The sequence below is a fragment of the Glycine soja genome, chromosome 10 (genome assembly GCF_004193775.1).
Source record: "Glycine soja cultivar W05 chromosome 10, ASM419377v2, whole genome shotgun sequence".
NCBI lineage: Eukaryota > Viridiplantae > Streptophyta > Magnoliopsida > Fabales > Fabaceae > Glycine > Glycine soja.
Genome location: NC_041011.1, coordinates 12,314,601 through 12,331,598, shown reverse-complemented (window position 1 = coordinate 12,331,598; position 16,998 = coordinate 12,314,601). Strand labels below are relative to the sequence as shown.

The following is a 16,998-nucleotide window of genomic DNA, read 5'->3' as shown; positions in this document are numbered from 1 at the left end:
TTAAAATTTGGGCTATTTTCAAATTTACCCTGATTTTATACCACCACACTTTCTTATTTGCCCACCCATTGACACTATGACTCGATGAGGTAGAAGGCGACTTCGACGGTCTAACCGGTTCTAAATCCAACCCCCTTTCTTCGTCACAAACAGTTATTCCCCTGCAATCTCCATCTCCATTGACGCCAACCACAACAAAAACAACGAAATTCCCGCTAGAAAAAACGACAACGTCCTCAAAAACAGTTCAAACTCTTGAATCCTCCACAACTACTAACCACCCTCAATGCAGGTCAACATGAATGCGTACCACACAGATTTCTTCTATATCATCTTTCCTTTCTTATAAAATTGAGACATTTAATCTTCTCTTTACCTTAAAACCTATCAAACTTCCTCATCTTAAATTTAAAAAGAAAAATTCGGTGCCAAATGAAAGGCATTACACCTTAAGAGGATTATGTCTTTCTCATTTTTGTAATTTCCTTTTTTTTTTTTCAAGTATACACAAATATTTTCAGCCTGGGAAATCGAGTTCATTGCAAGAAAATTTAAATGGATATCGTTGACCAGTAAAAAATTTAGGATCCACATACATATCAGCCATTATCCATAAAATGTAATCTTGCTTCTGACTATAAAGAACAAAGTAATCGTAAGTGTATCCCAATTAATTAATTCTCTTCAAAAATTAAAACCTAGTAGTTATAATTAAGCTTCATTAATTACCAGTGAAAGGGACTAAAGTGAGGAGACATCGCAGTGTTCCAACACTTCTTCCCCTCACCACATCTTACTTCAGTGACTTGTTAATTTCCATCACCAATGGGCAATGGCAGCGCCAAGGACTTGAATGAGAGTTAAGGATGAGGCAGGCCCCCCACTTCAGCATAAGTATTATATATGCATCATCTAGACTAGAAGGTACAGTCCCATATAGTCGTCATAATATGGCCTCTGGTACCCCAAGCTTGCCACTGAGATATAATTGTGTAGGAATATCGCACTTGTGGATATTGGAGACTGTTTCTGGTTTCGACATTGTTAATGATGCTAGCAATGGCTCTAACAACAGAGTTTGACTCTCTTTTTCCTTCCTCATTTCTTCTAGTAACGCTTTGCTGGTGTCAATACCTGTTAGTTAAAGCAGCCCGTGTCAGGTCTTCAAGTTATTATTGCTATTATCAACCATTAGCAATACAAACTTGAAATATTAGTGCCTCACCTGCCAGGTATCCACCGTGTACGTAGCCATTAAATCTTTCACTAGTGTGCTCTCCAGTGAAAAAAATGCGACCTACAGGGGCCTGCAGTATATCATATCAAGAGAGACGAATAGCATAAGAGACAAAATGTAGCATGGATTGATATATTTAAGAACAGAACAGATTAAAAAGGAAACTGTCACACAATTATAAAATGCGTAAATAAACCAACCTTAATATTATGAAAAAGTTTATGATTGGAAATAATGGGGTAGTTGCTGTAGCTGCCACGCTGAAATCTGTTATTCCACCAGCGAGGAACAAGTATATCAATGGCATTGGGGATGTTGGGTCCAAACATATCCCTGAGCACTGCCATAGCTTCTCTCAAGGTCTCTTCATCAGCTTGAGCTTCCACACGTTTCGATTCCTCATTAGTCAATGTCACCACTAACATATTGGACCCAGGATACGCGTTCTCCATGTGCTGTCAACAAATCAACAAATCAGTAGATAAACTAAAAAGATTTTGATGAATGACCCAAGAAACTAGACAACTTTTCTGATTCTGAATAAAGATTTGGATTTCAATCATTTTCACTTATCATACAAGTTCAGATCCAAAATCAATGCATCGTTGCATAGGTTTTTAGTATTGACAAGAATAGAACTAATATCCTGTACAAAAATTCAATAGTCCAAGGAATTAGATTTTTAATCCTCCATCGTAGAATACTCTTCTATAGTTTGACATATGTTATGTTACCTAATATTCTATATGAATAAGAAACCAATCATAGCTAGTGTAGACAGTAGTTCCCATTACCAAACTCAAACAAATGACTCCAAGGGAATACCAACATCGTAGAAAGATAATGAACCATTTAATATTAATTAACCGTAACAAAGAAAAACCATTGCTACAATTAATATGATCATAATAAGACAAATGGAAATAATTGAAGCAAAAGTATTTATACACCTAATCCACCTTGCGTAAATCAGGGGAGGGGAGGGATAATAGCAAAGCTATTTTTCCATATCAAACAAAAGATTCGTTATTATCAATTAAGTCTAGTATGTTGAATTACGACAAGAATAATAGATGATATTGAAAGCTAGTTTTAAATAAATCCATTATGAAGTTCAGCCGATAATTGACTCAAATCTGGAGATTACTAATGGGATCCGCATTAGGATTCTAGTACATTTTACAGGGATTGTTATTTTACAAATATTTAATGTTTGACCAGAGTAGTGTTTAACCACAGGAAGGGGGTAAAAACAAAAGACATAATTTAAGCTATTTTATTGTAAATCAAGATAAACCACAAGTTAATTGATAGCTAGAGATTAAGATGAACCATGTGACCCACATGCACAACACAAAAATTATAACAAGGTATTATTTAAATCCTCAGAATGCCAACCATTATCTTTGGTTTATACTTTAAATCATCTAAAAGCAAGATACGTATGCTCAATCGGGTTGGTCCCTAAGGTTAGGTAAGTGACTAGTACGTTCATTGGAAATAAATTGACTGCAGATAATAAATAATTTCCCACAGAACTTGAGTTGTTAAGATGAATAGAAACAAAACAGAAACAGAAAGCAAAAGAAGCAGCTTAATAAAAAAATAACAGACCTGCCAAAATGTGTAGTAGCCTCTCCGCTCGTGAGCATAGATGAAGAATTCCTTATCGGGTCCACTCGGCCAGAACTTATACGGAAACTTGAGAAAGATTTTAGTGTACACCATCACATCACATTTCTCGATGGCATCCAATTTCCATCTCTGTTTCATTATTTTATATGAATCAGAGAAGATTTTGTTCAACAAGACAAAATTTATTAACTAATCAAAACATCATTGAGTACTAGTAGTATACGGAAAAGGCAAAGTACCTCAACGATAGTATCCCTTAATAATTATTAATTTGATGTTCACAGTTTGATCAAATACATTAAGTGTTCACATGCATATCTCTTCAGAATTTCTATTTACATTTACTAAATATTGAAGTCCTTCAGACATCATATATGACATTAATATGATGGCTATATACATATGTTTTCACAATTTCGTCTTGAGTTGAAGCCGTAAAAGATTATTTAATACAGAATCGGCCATATAAACCATGAGTTGGCCTAGCTATAACACACAGGTTGCTCTTAACTAGAAAGGTTTAAGTTAGACTACAATTTTTTATTACACAGTGCATTAGAATAGGTTTCTAAAATTCATATGAATATGCAACAAAGTAAAAATCCACCAACGTTTTCTATGGTGTCCCCTACCCCACTCTGTTAACTTTAAACCTTTCCTTTCCATTTTAAAAAGTAAAGCTCTGTTCAGGTTACAGCTAAGTGTTCCGCATACTCACATTTATTCATGCTAATTAACTATTGTTAATTGTTAATTTTTGTTAATAAAGAATTTAAACTTACAGCCTCTCTTCTCTTTTTAACATCGAGATAACCTTATAATTCCTTAAAGTTTTTATATTTAACTTGAATGCAATCATTTATCAACCATTGTAAGATAAGTAGTGCTAGTAGCATCAATTATCAACCATTGTAAGATAAGTAGCGCTAGTAGCATCTTTCTAAAGACAACACGAGGCTGCTATTGGAACTCACAAAACTAAATATGTAAGTTGGCGTCCTCTTTCCATGTGTTAACCTAACCAAGAGGGTTGATGGATTACCAACGATGAGACTGTGGATCATTGATACCGTGGATCATGCGATCCCTGATTTCTACATATGAAGACACCTCGAAAAACTTCTTCTGGCGTCATCAACCAGAGAGCTCAATTTAATACGAAACCTAGCTATCTCTATATTTCTTTACATTCCCAACCAATGAACAGAAGGGAAACTACTACCGTAGGGATCCGTATAGACAGAACCACACCCTAAAGATTCCATTTCCACCATGATGGTAGCAAGTACAGTAAATGCGTTATTATGCAATATAATAGCCTTGATTCTCAAAATAATGCACTTAGAAAGAGAAGCACGAGATGTCCACATATTTTAGGACCAACTAGTAAGTTCCACATCATTTTATATTCACAAATACTAAGTATTCCCAGCACATAAGTTAAGAAAAAAAAGTAGAGAAGACATTAATTAAGAAATTTAAAAAAAAGATTTTAATTAATGAAAATCATATGATATGATGTGCATTTAATAATGGCCTTGATTCTCAAAATAATGCACTTAGAAAGAGAAGCAGGAGATGTCCACATATTTTAGGACCAATTAGTAAGTTCCACTTCATTTTATATTCATAAATACTAAGTATTCCTAGCACACTAGTTAAGAAAAAAAAAAGTAGAGACGACATTAATTAAGAAATAAAAAAAGATTTTAATAAAAATCATATGATATGATGATGCATTTAAAAATATAGAAAAATATAAATTTACCCATTTCAATAAAATATCTTTTCTTTGAAGTGCTACAAAAGTAAAAGGGACTTTTTTATTTATTAGAACGCATCAAAATATGACCTATCATTTTTAAGACAAATGTTAAATAAGTGTTTTTTTTTCCACCTGTTAAAAAAAAAGAAAAATAATTTTACTAAGATGCATAAAATTATATTGATTATGACTTTTTGTGTCCTCCAATAATTTTAAAAATAAATATTTTTCTTTTAATTCTTTAACCAATCTTATGTCCTTAGACCGGATCAGCGAGACCCCAGTTTTTAATGTGTTCTTACATAATTTCAATAAAAAAATCTCTTCTATTCTTTAATCACTGTTTTAAGCACAACCAAATTCTTTTGGCGAATGTTAATATTTTAAAAATATAATTAAAAAGAATTTTTTATTAAGATATATAAAATTATGTTATCTAATACCTATGACATTTTTTATTTTTTCATATGACCTTCATAATAAATATTTTTTTAAAAAAATATTCTTAACCAAGGAAATTGGTTAACAAATCCAATCCTTTTATATGTTATGCTATAGAGAGTTGAGGAAAAAAATAGAAGACGTACGGGTAAGGTTGGATTGAAGGCGAGTAGGTCACTTTGGAGAACTCCAATGCTAACAGACAGAATCACGTAATTGGCTTCGTAAACGAAACCATCCTCCGTTTTCACCGTAACACCACTTTTTGAATATTGCAATTCCCGGACGACCTGCACAAATCCACGCAAAAAAAAAAAAAAAAAAAAATAATAATATAAATCATACGCAGTTAAAAAGTAAAATTGAAGTCTAAAGCAATAAAATCCCATGAGAATCTGAGCAGTAACGCCTCGAATTAAAGGAATATTTATTACAAAGGAATCTAGGCAGACTTGGAGCACGAACCCCATTTGCTGATGATGAGTAATTGGAGTTTTATATGATATTTATAACATTAAAGTTTAAAATAATTTTTTTATAAGAATTAATTTATAATATTTGTTATATTAATTATTTTTAAATTAGAAATATTTTTCGTTAAAATAAAAGAATAATGTATTGATAAATAATTATAAGATAAAAATATTAATAATGATGATACTTTTTAAAAAAATTATAAATTTAAGATAAATTTATTGTTATTAACTAAATTATTATTCTTGATGAGTTAAGTTATAAGGTATTAATTTTTTTTAAAAAAGATTCTATATATAAAACGGAGTGAATAGTTTTTTATTTTGAGCAATTGAGGTATTGCCTAATAAATGCCTATCGACGAGACTCCTTTGTGTTACTATTGTTTACTAGTATGAAATAACACATCACCTCATGTTATTGCGATTGGGCTAATTCAAATAGTGTGACTGGAAGCAGAAATTGGAACTCCGGGCCAACTGATTTATGAGATGTGTACAAGGGATTGATATATAAGGTGCCATTATTTGTGGGTCAAACTTTGCCGGTTAGTGGAGCTATCAAAAGGTTTCGACATATATTGATGTATGGTAACAATTTGAAAATATGCAACAATGGTCAAATACACCCGAGACCGACCTGCTTAGTGTCAATTCGAACACTCAAATGATGACTTGAAAATTTTCACTTGTAGAACAACCCGTGTGCTTGTCCATCGAGTGTTCATACCCTAACTGAACGATACATACGTGAAAGATGTTACAGAACAGAACTTCTGCAATGATTTATATTTTTTTTCTTAGTTTAAATGCAAATTTTAGTCTCTTCAATTTAGTATGATTTTTTTTTATCTTTCATTCTTGTAATTTTTTTTATTTATGATCTTTGTAAATTATGTTTGTCCTTAAGATACTTCAGATATTTTTTTTACTGTTTAAAACATAATCTAAAGTGTATTGAGGATTAAAAATAAAACAACCATAATTTAAAAGAATTAAAAATAAAAAAAATTATAAAAAATATATTTAATTCTTTTTTCTTTAACGATTTCACATGCTTGCTAAATTTTAGTGAACGACTACTTTCCATTTTATATTTTATCCAAAACCAACTTTATATTATTTCAAAATTCCGCTATTTTTTTCTTTCTCACACTTCTTGTACAAGTTCAACATCTGGTTAAATTCCACTTCTTTCAATTCTTTATTTGGTTTATTTTGATCCTATATTATTTCATTTCATAAAGAAATTAAGTAGATAATTTAAGCATTGAATATGTCCCAAGAAAAACTTCTTGAAGGTTGAATATGATGACTGAAAATATCATAAAAAATTAATCAGTATAAAAATAAAAATAATATTAGTGGTGAATGAAATTAATATGTTAAAAAATTAATTATAAATATAATAAAATTTATTCAGGATAAATATAAAATATATGGTATTTAAAAGAACGTTTTTTTTTTAAAAGAAGCAATTATATGTTTTCTGCTTTCAATATCTTTCCAAGGCGTATATTATTTGTATTCGTACAGGATTTCCTTAACACAAATTTTGTAAAGAATTTTTCCCCAAGTATGTGTACTTGACAGTTGACCATGACATGAAATAATTCTTTATGTTATAGTAGTACATTTTAAAACACCACTTGAACAAGAATAAAAAGGTTTTGAGCAACAATTTTGCGCCCAAGACTGAAAGTTATTGACATTACTTTTAATAATAAAAAAGGGACTTTGTTTAATACTACAAAATACAAATCACATCCACATTATTTTAATTCTCTTTTTAAAAAAGAAAATACTTCACAATTAACATAAATCTAATCTAGTGTATAATCTAGTTCTACAATTAGGCATTTCTTTATGAGATTAGCAGCTTTGGCATTGATTATACTTTATTAATTGATTTAAAAATCTTCTCGGACTTAAATTAAAATAATGAATAATTTACGTTTAAAATACAAAGTAGTCAAAAGCATCACGAGAAAAATTGGGAGTTGACATGAGACGAATGACAGAAATATCGCAAATACACGCAAAAAACAAAAGCTTAAAAAAAGTCATTATCTGCAAACTCCAAAAGTGGGACAATAGAGCCTATAACAGACAACGAAACACAATAAGAAAAGGGAAAAAACGCATGGCAGGGTAAGCAAGCAAACGCATATTTTCACCGAGTAATGTACTCCTACGTTCATAAGAACATTTTCATAAGTATGTTTATCTTTAAATACATTAATTATTTTTTATATTTTTTCTTTAATATTTTTTCATCAAATATTAATAAAGAATAATTAAATGAATAACAATATAAATAATTGTCATATTTAATTAAATAAATAAATTATTATTGTAAGAGATGAGAATTAATTAAAAAAATTCTTATAATTAAGAATTTAATTAGGGATTGAATGAATAATCCTTAAGCAAACAGACAAACCAATAAAGTATCGCGAGGTAAGAGGCGAAGGAAAAGTCTTCTAATAAGAAAATTCTGAGAAATAATTAATACCTTGTTGAGTTTGAGACGATTGTCCAAGATTCTACCCTCTGAGGTGAAGAGAAATTCTTCAGCCATTTTGTACAGCAAGTAATCGTACCCTCTCTCGTCTGCAACCAAAAATTCTCTCTCCCCAAAATCTACGTAGGTGGATATTGGTTCTACCTCTGTGCACCCATAATTTCCCAATTTCAGAGCAGAGTCCAATTAAGAGGAAATAAATAAAGAACAATCTTTTCTGTTGTGTGTGAGTTTGAAAAGCTACTATTTTTTTTTCCACTATCTAGAAGCGAATTAACAGTGAGAATTGAACGGATAGTACCAGCCATTTCGAAATCATGCAGGATGAAATCAATGGCGAGCTCTATTGGCGTCTCCGGCGTCCTAAAAGGGGAAGAAGCGTAAAATAAGCATGAGCAACAAAAAAAGGAAAAAAAGAAAGAAAGAAAGAAAAAAAGAACAGAATCAGAACAATTCAAAAGGAAAATAATTGAAGGCATGATTGATTATATATAACAAAACATTCAGAAAATGACTTTTGCGGCTGAAAATGACGCGCAGGGATTTGCACTTACGAAGGCAGTTTCGTTTCGCTATTTTTAATATTATTATTACAATGATCATCACCATATGCTTCTTCTTCTTCTTCTTCCTGGTTTCTCAACTTCTGAATCGCCGAGTCCACCGCTTTTTTGTACGAGTCAGCAGCGATTTCACTCGGTATGATGTTCCCACTGAAACAACAAACATACATACATGAGACTGAAACAGAGAGGACAAAGCGCACGCAAGCAAACGACGTCGTTACGTGGAAGATGAGCGGACCTGCGATCATAAATGTTGTAGCGCGCATTGCTGTAGTCGGAGAAGCAGGTGCGGAGCTCGAATTGAGCGGCGAGTTCCCAAATGGGGTTGGGTTGCTGGCCGCCGACGCCAGCGATCCATCCGGCACCGAGCTCCACCGTCACGCCGCCGAAGCTCTCTTTGCAGATCCTGCCGCCGACGCGGTCCGAGGCCTCCAGGATCACCAGGTCCTCTACGCCGTTCTCGGCCAACACCTTCGCCGCAGCGATACCTTCAAAGCCAACCAATGATGAGATTCCAGAACGATATCTTTCAGTTGTTTGTGCGGTTGCGCGGAACAATTTTAAGAATGAGCAGAAGAAGAAGAAGTAAGTAACTCACCGGAGATGCCGGCACCTACGATGATGACGGAGGAGCGAGAGGGGGAATCCATCAACATGTTCAGAGAGCACAACAGACAGAAAGAAAGAAAGAAAGAGAGAACACTGTTTGTGTTTCGTTTTGGTGACTCGAGCTGAAAATTTATAGCGGGAGGAGACGGTTTATATAGGTTTATTTTTGGTGTTTTTATTTTTATTTTTATGCGCTGCTTTCTTCCTTACTTAACACGATGCAAAATGAGCCTCGTGTTTTTCATTTCTGTGGAATGTAGTACAAAAACCGTCGCCAATATTGGACTGTTTGTCTTTATAGCCAACGCGTTTTTATTTTCATCATGTGAGGTTGGGAAAGCACTTTAACTTTTTAGGAGCAATCCTTCTTTTAAAGGAAAATAAAATAAAAAATAAAAAATAAAATTCATTCTTGAGAAATTTAACGTAGGATCAATTACAGAGATATTAAATATCAACGTTTGCGTTCATAAAGATGAAAATAGTGTTTTTATTGTTGAATTTTAATTAAAAAATGCAACAATTTGGAACTGGGGTACTATTTGCTCACCTAACCTAAAGAAAAGGGTGGTCTTGCCATTAAGGATATCACTAACACTAACTTCAATATTGCACTTCTTGTCAAGTGAAAATGGAGGTTTTTAAATGAAGATGAAGGACTTTGGAAGGAAGTTCTAATGTCAAAATACCGTGGTTGGAATTTGTTGGGTTCGGAAGGTAGTGACAGTATGGATTCTACTTGGTGGGTAGACCATCGCAAGGTGTGTAAACAATAGGGGTGGTTTGATTCCAACGTTATGAGGAAAATAGGGAATGGGAAAAGATCCGTACGGGGGAGTATGTGTGGTTGGGGGAAGAGGCTTTATGTGAAAAAACTGTAGAGTTTTTCAAAATTCTCTACAAAAAGGATGGGTGGTGAATGATATGGGAAAGTTGGTGCAAGGGATGTGGATGTGGATCCTAAGGGGAGAAGGGAGTGATTCATGTGAGAAAGGGAGGGTGTGAGTGGCTTTGGGGAGGACATCAAGAGGGTGACCATTCATAGTGAGAGGTCGGATAGAAGATGTTGGAAAAATTGAGGTGGAAGGGTCTTACTGGGTTGGCTTGCTCTATCGGTTCTTAATTGAAAAACCTACATTGGAACCTAATGAATTCATCTCAAGTTGTGGCAGATCAAGGCCCCTTAACCAGCTTTGTTTTTACTATGGCGGGCTGCACTTGACAAACTACCTTTGAAGACAAATCTCAGACGTAGGAACATTCCCTGACATGTAACTCCTATCTTTGTCCTTTTTGTGGTCGTGAGGAGGAAACGACTGATCACCTCTTTGTCACATTTATGTTTGTGGTCCAAGGAAGCATTTTGTTTAAATAATTCTTTAAAAGGGGAAGGTTTCCTTGCATTGGAGGGAGTGTGGGTGGAAGGAAATAGGGAGGTAATTATAATTAATGTGTATTCACCTTGTGATATGGAGGAAAAGAGAAGATTATATTGTGGCAAGGGTTGATAAACTATAAAATGAACTCTATCATATCATTAATTTGTGCTATGGGTGATTTTAATAGTGTTAGGAGGGAAGGAGAAATGATTGGTGTAAGGATTGGCTCACAAGGGGGAGAGAGATTGAAGAATTTAATAAGTTCATAGAAGACATGGAAGTAACAGACATTCCTCTAATAGGAAGGCAATTCACATGGTATCGCCCAAATGGAACAGCAAATGATAGAGTTTTGATTAGTAGATGGTGGTTGGAGACATGGCAAGGATGCTCACAATATGTATTGAATAGAGATGTCTCGGATCATTGTGTAATCTTGATCAAGAATAATTCCTTTGATCATTCGGGGAGCTCAATGGTTGGTTTCAAGGTGGAAGATTTCATGCCGTGCTCAAGGAAGCTTGGTTGAGCCAAAATGTACAAAGTTGGGGAGCTTATGTATTAAAAGAAAAAATTGAAGGGGGTAAAAATAGCTATAAAGAGATGGAATATGGAACAATTGGGTATGATGCAAAAGAAACAACAACAAATTGTGAAGGACTTAAATGAAATAGATATTCTTGAAGAACAAGGGTCGTTGGATGAGGCGAATTTCAAGAAGAGGTTAGAGCTACAACAAGAGTTTTGGAAAGTGGCAACATTTAATGAGTTATTACTTCTTCAAAAGTCAAGAGCTAAGTGGATCAAGGAGGGGAATTGCAACAAAAAGTTTTTCCATTCCATTATCAATTGGAAGAGGAGAAAAAATATGGTGAAAAGAGTGCATGTTGATGGGAGGTAGGAAGAAGAGCCGAATAGAGTGAAGGAAGAAGTGAAGAATTATTTTGAGAGTAGATTCAAGGAAGACATTTTTGATAGAGCAAAACTAGATGGCGTCCCTTTCCAACAAATCTCATATGAGGACAGTGTAATACTAATGGCTGAGTTTGGGGTAGAAGTGAAGCAAGCTATATGGGATTGTGAGAGCACAAAGAGTCTAGGACCTTTTGGATTCAACTTCCATTTCATCAAGGAATTTTGGGAGATGTTGAAGAGTGACATGATGAGGTTTTTGAAGGATTTCCATAGACATGGAGTTCTCCCTAGAGGTACAAACTCATCTTTTTATAACTTTGATTGCTAAATATAGGAATCCTCAAAACCTTAGTCAATTTAGACCAATCTTTTTGGTGGGGTGTCTATACAAAATTTTGGCTAAGGTGCTTGCAATTAGAATGAGAAGGGTTATAGGAAAGGTGATAGATAATTGTCAAAGTGCTTTTGTAAAAAAGAGACAACTACTTAATAGTGTATTGATAGCTAATGAGGTGGTAGATGCAAAAAAAGAAGTAAAAGGCCATGCCTTGTTTTCAAGGTAGACTTTGAAAAAGCATATCATTCAGTCTCTTGGAATTACTTGTTGTACATGCTAGGGAGGTTGGGCTTCTATGGGAATTGGATTAGATGGATCAAAGGTTGTCTTGAGTCTTCTTGGTTGTCAATATTGGTGAACGATAGCCCTACTCAAGAATTCAAATGTTTCAATGGACTACGACAAGGAGACTCATTGGCAACATTCCTTTTCCTTGTGGTGGCTGAGGGGTTGAGTGGCTTTATGAGAGAAGCAAAGGCAAAGCATTTGTTTAGTGGTTACAAGGTGGTGATAAAAATTGTGTCATTAGTATGCTACAATATGTCGATGACACAATCTTTTTTGGGGAGCCTAATGCAAATAATGTTTTTTCTATTAAAACAATATTGAGAATGTTTGAATTGGCTTCCAAATTAAAAGTCAATTTCTTCAAAAGTTGTTTTGGAGCTATTGGGGTGGATGGAAGGGTGGTGGAAAGATATGCAAATTTGTTAAATTGCAAGACACATATTTTGCCTTTTGTACATCTTGGATTGCATATAGGAAGGAACCCTAGGAAGGTGGAGTTGTGATAACCTATCATTGCCAAATTTGCAAAAAAATTGTCTCTTTGAAAACATAAAAATTTGTCCTTCGGGGGTAGAATTTGTTTAATAAATTTTGTGTTGAAGTCTCTTCCTCTTTTCTTTGTCTTTTCTTCAAATTACAAAAAGAAGTTTGGAGGAGAATGGTGGGGATACCAAGGATATTCTTATGGTGTGGAAATGATGAAATAAAAGAAGTATCTTGGGTGAGTTGGGAGGATGTTTGCAAGAGTAAGAAGATGAGAGGTTAAGGGGTAAAAAAGTTTAATCTAATTTAACAAAGCTATTTTGGGAAAATGGAGGTGGAACCTTTTTCACTATCCGAAGAGTTTGTGAGGGGATGTGCTTTGTCTAAATATGAGGGTTGGAGAGGTTTAGTGAGGGAAGATTCAAGAGTGAGGGAGTCCTTGTGGTGGTAAGATTTAAGGAAAGTTTGTGGTGGTGAGAATAGGGAAAAATTGTTTGAGAAGGGGTTTGAGTGGTGTGTTGGTGAAGGGAAAAAATTAAATTTTGGTTACATGAATGGGTAGATGGGGATGATTATTTCCTTGTGTCAGACCCTAATTTCGTTCGTGGACAATCATTTGCTAACGTTTTCATTCTTGCTAGCCGAATTGAGCTGTTTGACACCAGTTGTCGCACAATTCGAAAGGTTTTTCGATGTTTCGGAAAATACCCAAAAAAGGAGGGCGAAAAGGTCATTTGGGAGTTTTTTCTGACCCCTGATTCACCCAGGCTAGCCTCTGGCTCGCCTGGGCCCCCAATAACTTAGAGATGAAGTAATCAGCTCGCCTGGGCGAGCTGCTGATCAACCAAGTCCCCTCATTTCCTATAAATAGGCATGAGGGGGCTGAAGGAAGGGGTCCAACCTTCATATATTGAAACATTTAGGGAAATTAAAGGGAAGAATGAGAAAGAAGAAGAAAAAAACGAGATCAAGGCGTTTCCGAATCGCAATCGTGATCGATTCCTACATCGTTCTTCATTCGTCAACCGACTAGTATTTATTTTAAGGTTTTGAATTCGCTCTATGCGCCCTTGGGGGTCCTCTTTGTTGCTTTGCACATCTTTCATCTCATTCTTCTACCACTAGTGATCTCATTTCTTCATGTAAAGCTAATTTCAACCGATCGTTTGTGCCGTAATCTCATTTTACCATTGTAAAATAAAATTTCAACCGATCATTTACCTCACAAGTCGTCTTTTAATGAGATTGAAAGTAAATAAGTGAAACCAAAGTTAAAATCAACATGTAATCGAGCTTTTATCCACAAAAGTCGCTTGAATCCGTTCAAGGTCCAATGCCTTAACGGTTTCTTTTACTTTTATTGGTTAAAATGAACCTTTAAAAGTTTAAAATCAATTTTACGCATAACTTTCATGCTTTTAAAAGAAGTACGTAGGTCTGATTTCCTCATTGCACTCGAGGATACGTAGGAGCAAGGGTCATGCTCTTGTCGATCCTAAAAAGTAAAAAACATAAAAAAGTGAAAATAAAACAAATATTGAAGTCATGATTTTACACACTCGATTAAAGGCTGTCATCCTTTATGACGAACACGTGGGGTGCTAATACCTTCCCCACACATAAACGACTCCTGAACCCTTATTCTCAAAATTCGCATACACCTTTTTTGGTTTTTCTAATGTTTTCCTCGAATAAATGTTGATGGCGACTCCCGCGCGTTTTCTTTTTTGGGAAGACGTACCCTTGAGTCTCACCTCGCCCTCCCGTCGAAGGGTAGGTTGCGACACCTTGTTTGTTTCTTCTTTAAAAATTAATTGGAGGCATGGTTATTTGGAGAGAAAACATTTGGGAATTGGTTTTAAAATGGAGAATGAATAGTTTTGAGTGGGAAAATAGGCTAATCCAACAATTTCAATATGTTTTGACTAACGTTCATGAGAGGAGGTTTGTTACAGATACATGGAGATGGAAAGCTTGTCCTTCTGATTTGTACACTACATATTTGGCCTACAAGCAGTAGGCTTTTACTAGTGATGAAAATGGTCCCATAGAAGTTTTCTCTTGGATCTGGAACATTAAGATTCCAAATAAAGTCTCTCTTGTTATCTGGAGGTCATTGCTTAACAAGTTGCCTACAAAAGATAACATGTTAAGACACAACATCATGTCAAAAAGTTTTGATTTGTTCTGCATGTTTTGTCATTAACATGGTGAAACTATGGAGCATTTACTTTTGCAGTGCAAAGTCGTTGGCAGGTATGGTTGGTTTTTTACTCCTGGCATTGTTGTCTCTCTCAATAGTTCAACATGGAAATATTCAAGGGCATCTTCTACAGATGGTGGGAATTGCAAGATGCAAGCGGGAAGTTGAAATATTGGAGGTTCTTTGGTGCTCTGTCGTTTTTTGGTTATGGAAAACTAGGAATAAAAATATTTTTGAGAATGTCCCTATGGAGGTTTTACATATCATAGAGGATGTTAAATTTCAAGCTTGGTCTTGGCTTTGTCATAAACACTCATGGTTCAAGTGTTCTTTTGTAATGTGGTCGACTAATCCATCCACTTATATATGTGGTGATCAGTAGGTGGTTTCATAGGGCATGGAGGATAACTTATTGGATGGCCATGTATGGTGTAGTTGATGGCTCGACAGTTCAATGGTTGGGTAGTATGTATAATTATTGCCAATGGCATACTCAAGATTTGAAAAGGAGTGCATCGGGTTCAAATAGTAGTATGTTGTTGAAGGGGATGAGCTTGCTATTATTGTTACTAGTAGGGAATTGTATTGAATTTATAACTTGGTACAATGATGCTTTTTGGAAAGTGGTATATGTTCTTATGAGGGGTGTCGTAGGTTGTGAGAAACAAGTTTTTGGTTATCAAATATTTACACTCTACATTAGTGTCAATACTATATAACCATTAAATCTATGTGGATGCTTGTTTTGTAATTTAGAACTTAGGTACCCTTGGTACCATTTATATTCATTTATCATATTACAATTTGTTGATTTAATAAAACTATGTATCAATGAGGATTTGGAAATTTTTCTATGATTGGCTGGGTTTGGAAACAGTTTTGCCAAACTCGGTGGAAGCTTTATATTGGCAGCATTCAGATCTTATTTTTGGGAAGAAAGGTTCTAGTGCTTGTTCCATTGTATAGGGAACATACATTTGGTCTCTATGGCATAAGCAAAATGAAATTATCTTCTGGGGGGGGGGGGGTGAATCTGTTTTTGTCGAGTTGTTGGATTTGATCACCTTCAAATCGTGGACCTGACTATTTGTTAATACTAGGTTATTCCCTTATTCATATGCAGAGTGGATTAATTATCCTGCTTCATGTTTATTGAACCTGCAAACAATTGTCTCAGATTTAAAACAAGATAAAAGTAAGATCTATACAATTAGTATAACTCTAAATATTGTGTTTACACCTCATAAAGGTCAAAGACTCGTAACATAAAGTGATGGAAGTAATACTAAAATCTTAAAGGATGTTATGTGTTAAGGTATTATTTCACGTTAAATTAAATTTATACGCGTAATCCAATCATGATGTAGTAACTGAACTATCGTCTAGGTCGTCTCCCAAAGGAATGGAGGAAGAATTTTATGTAATTATTTAACTAAGAACTAGGTTTTTGTGTTTTTGTTTTGTGATTGTCACAAAATAAATAGCATAAAATAAATTGCAATAAAAATTAAATGACAATAAAATAATTAAGTAAAGATATAAATACTAGACTTGGATGGTGACGTCGATCTTGATGAATGAATGTTTAGATTTGGACTTGAAATTTACTCGATTCACTGTAACTTCACAATTCTCTACTCATCACTCTTGCTCATCCTCAATTCACTAATGTATTCTGCCCTAGCTCTTGCATGGTCACAGATTCTAAACTACTTTGTCGATACCCAATCCCTTGGACATATCAACACAAACAATCAACATTAATGGTCGAGAATTAATGAGGCTTAACCATGATTATTCTATCCCTAGAGATAATCTCAATTAAGTACTTGATTCATGTTCGAGTTTCAATAAGGCTTGCCAAAGCGCAAGTCAATTCTTGAATTCATTTATAAGATGTCCAATCAAATAAAATTATTAAGTACAAAAATAAATAAAGAACTCAAGATGAAGTATTAAATTGATAGAATTAAAGTGAAACAAGGTTCATCCTTTCCTCTCTTAGGTGGAAGGAATTGCACTCATAAAAATAATATAATGAAACCTAGAGTGTATAATGGAATAATGGAGACGTCTAGTAGGTGGAAGTATAAAATATAATTCTAAGAACTACTCGGGACTTCTACACTGCTACAATGAATCT

The 16,998-nt window shown here is 34.4% G+C and overlaps 1 protein-coding gene across 1 annotated transcript; it reads right to left on the bottom strand.

The window, feature by feature from the left end:
• Nucleotides 1-449: 449 nt before the first annotated feature.
• Nucleotides 450-9,440, bottom strand: LOC114370240 (polyamine oxidase 1-like). The gene is made up of 10 exons (XM_028327536.1): nucleotides 9,240-9,440; nucleotides 8,880-9,129; nucleotides 8,630-8,788; nucleotides 8,377-8,438; nucleotides 8,067-8,221; nucleotides 5,225-5,368; nucleotides 2,852-3,001; nucleotides 1,438-1,692; nucleotides 1,226-1,307; nucleotides 450-1,134 (listed from the first exon to the last, which is right to left on the bottom strand). The coding sequence occupies exons 1-10, from the start codon at nucleotides 9,295-9,297 to the stop codon at nucleotides 944-946; spliced, it is 1,506 nt and encodes a 501-aa protein (XP_028183337.1). The 5' UTR covers nucleotides 9,298-9,440; the 3' UTR covers nucleotides 450-943.
• Between the last annotated feature and the right edge of the window lie 7,558 nt (nucleotides 9,441-16,998).

Coding starts and splice junctions, on each gene's coding strand:
- LOC114370240 (XM_028327536.1), bottom strand. CDS start 9,297: ATGTTGATGGATTCCCCCTCTCGCTCCTCCGTCATCATCGTAGGTGCC. Junction 9,130..9,239: donor CGTAGGTGCCGGCATCTCCG/GTGAGTTACTTA, acceptor TTGGCTTTGAAG/GTATCGCTGCGGCGAAGGTG. Junction 8,222..8,376: donor GCATGATTTCGAAATGGCTG/GTACTATCCGTT, acceptor ATGGGTGCACAG/AGGTAGAACCAATATCCACC.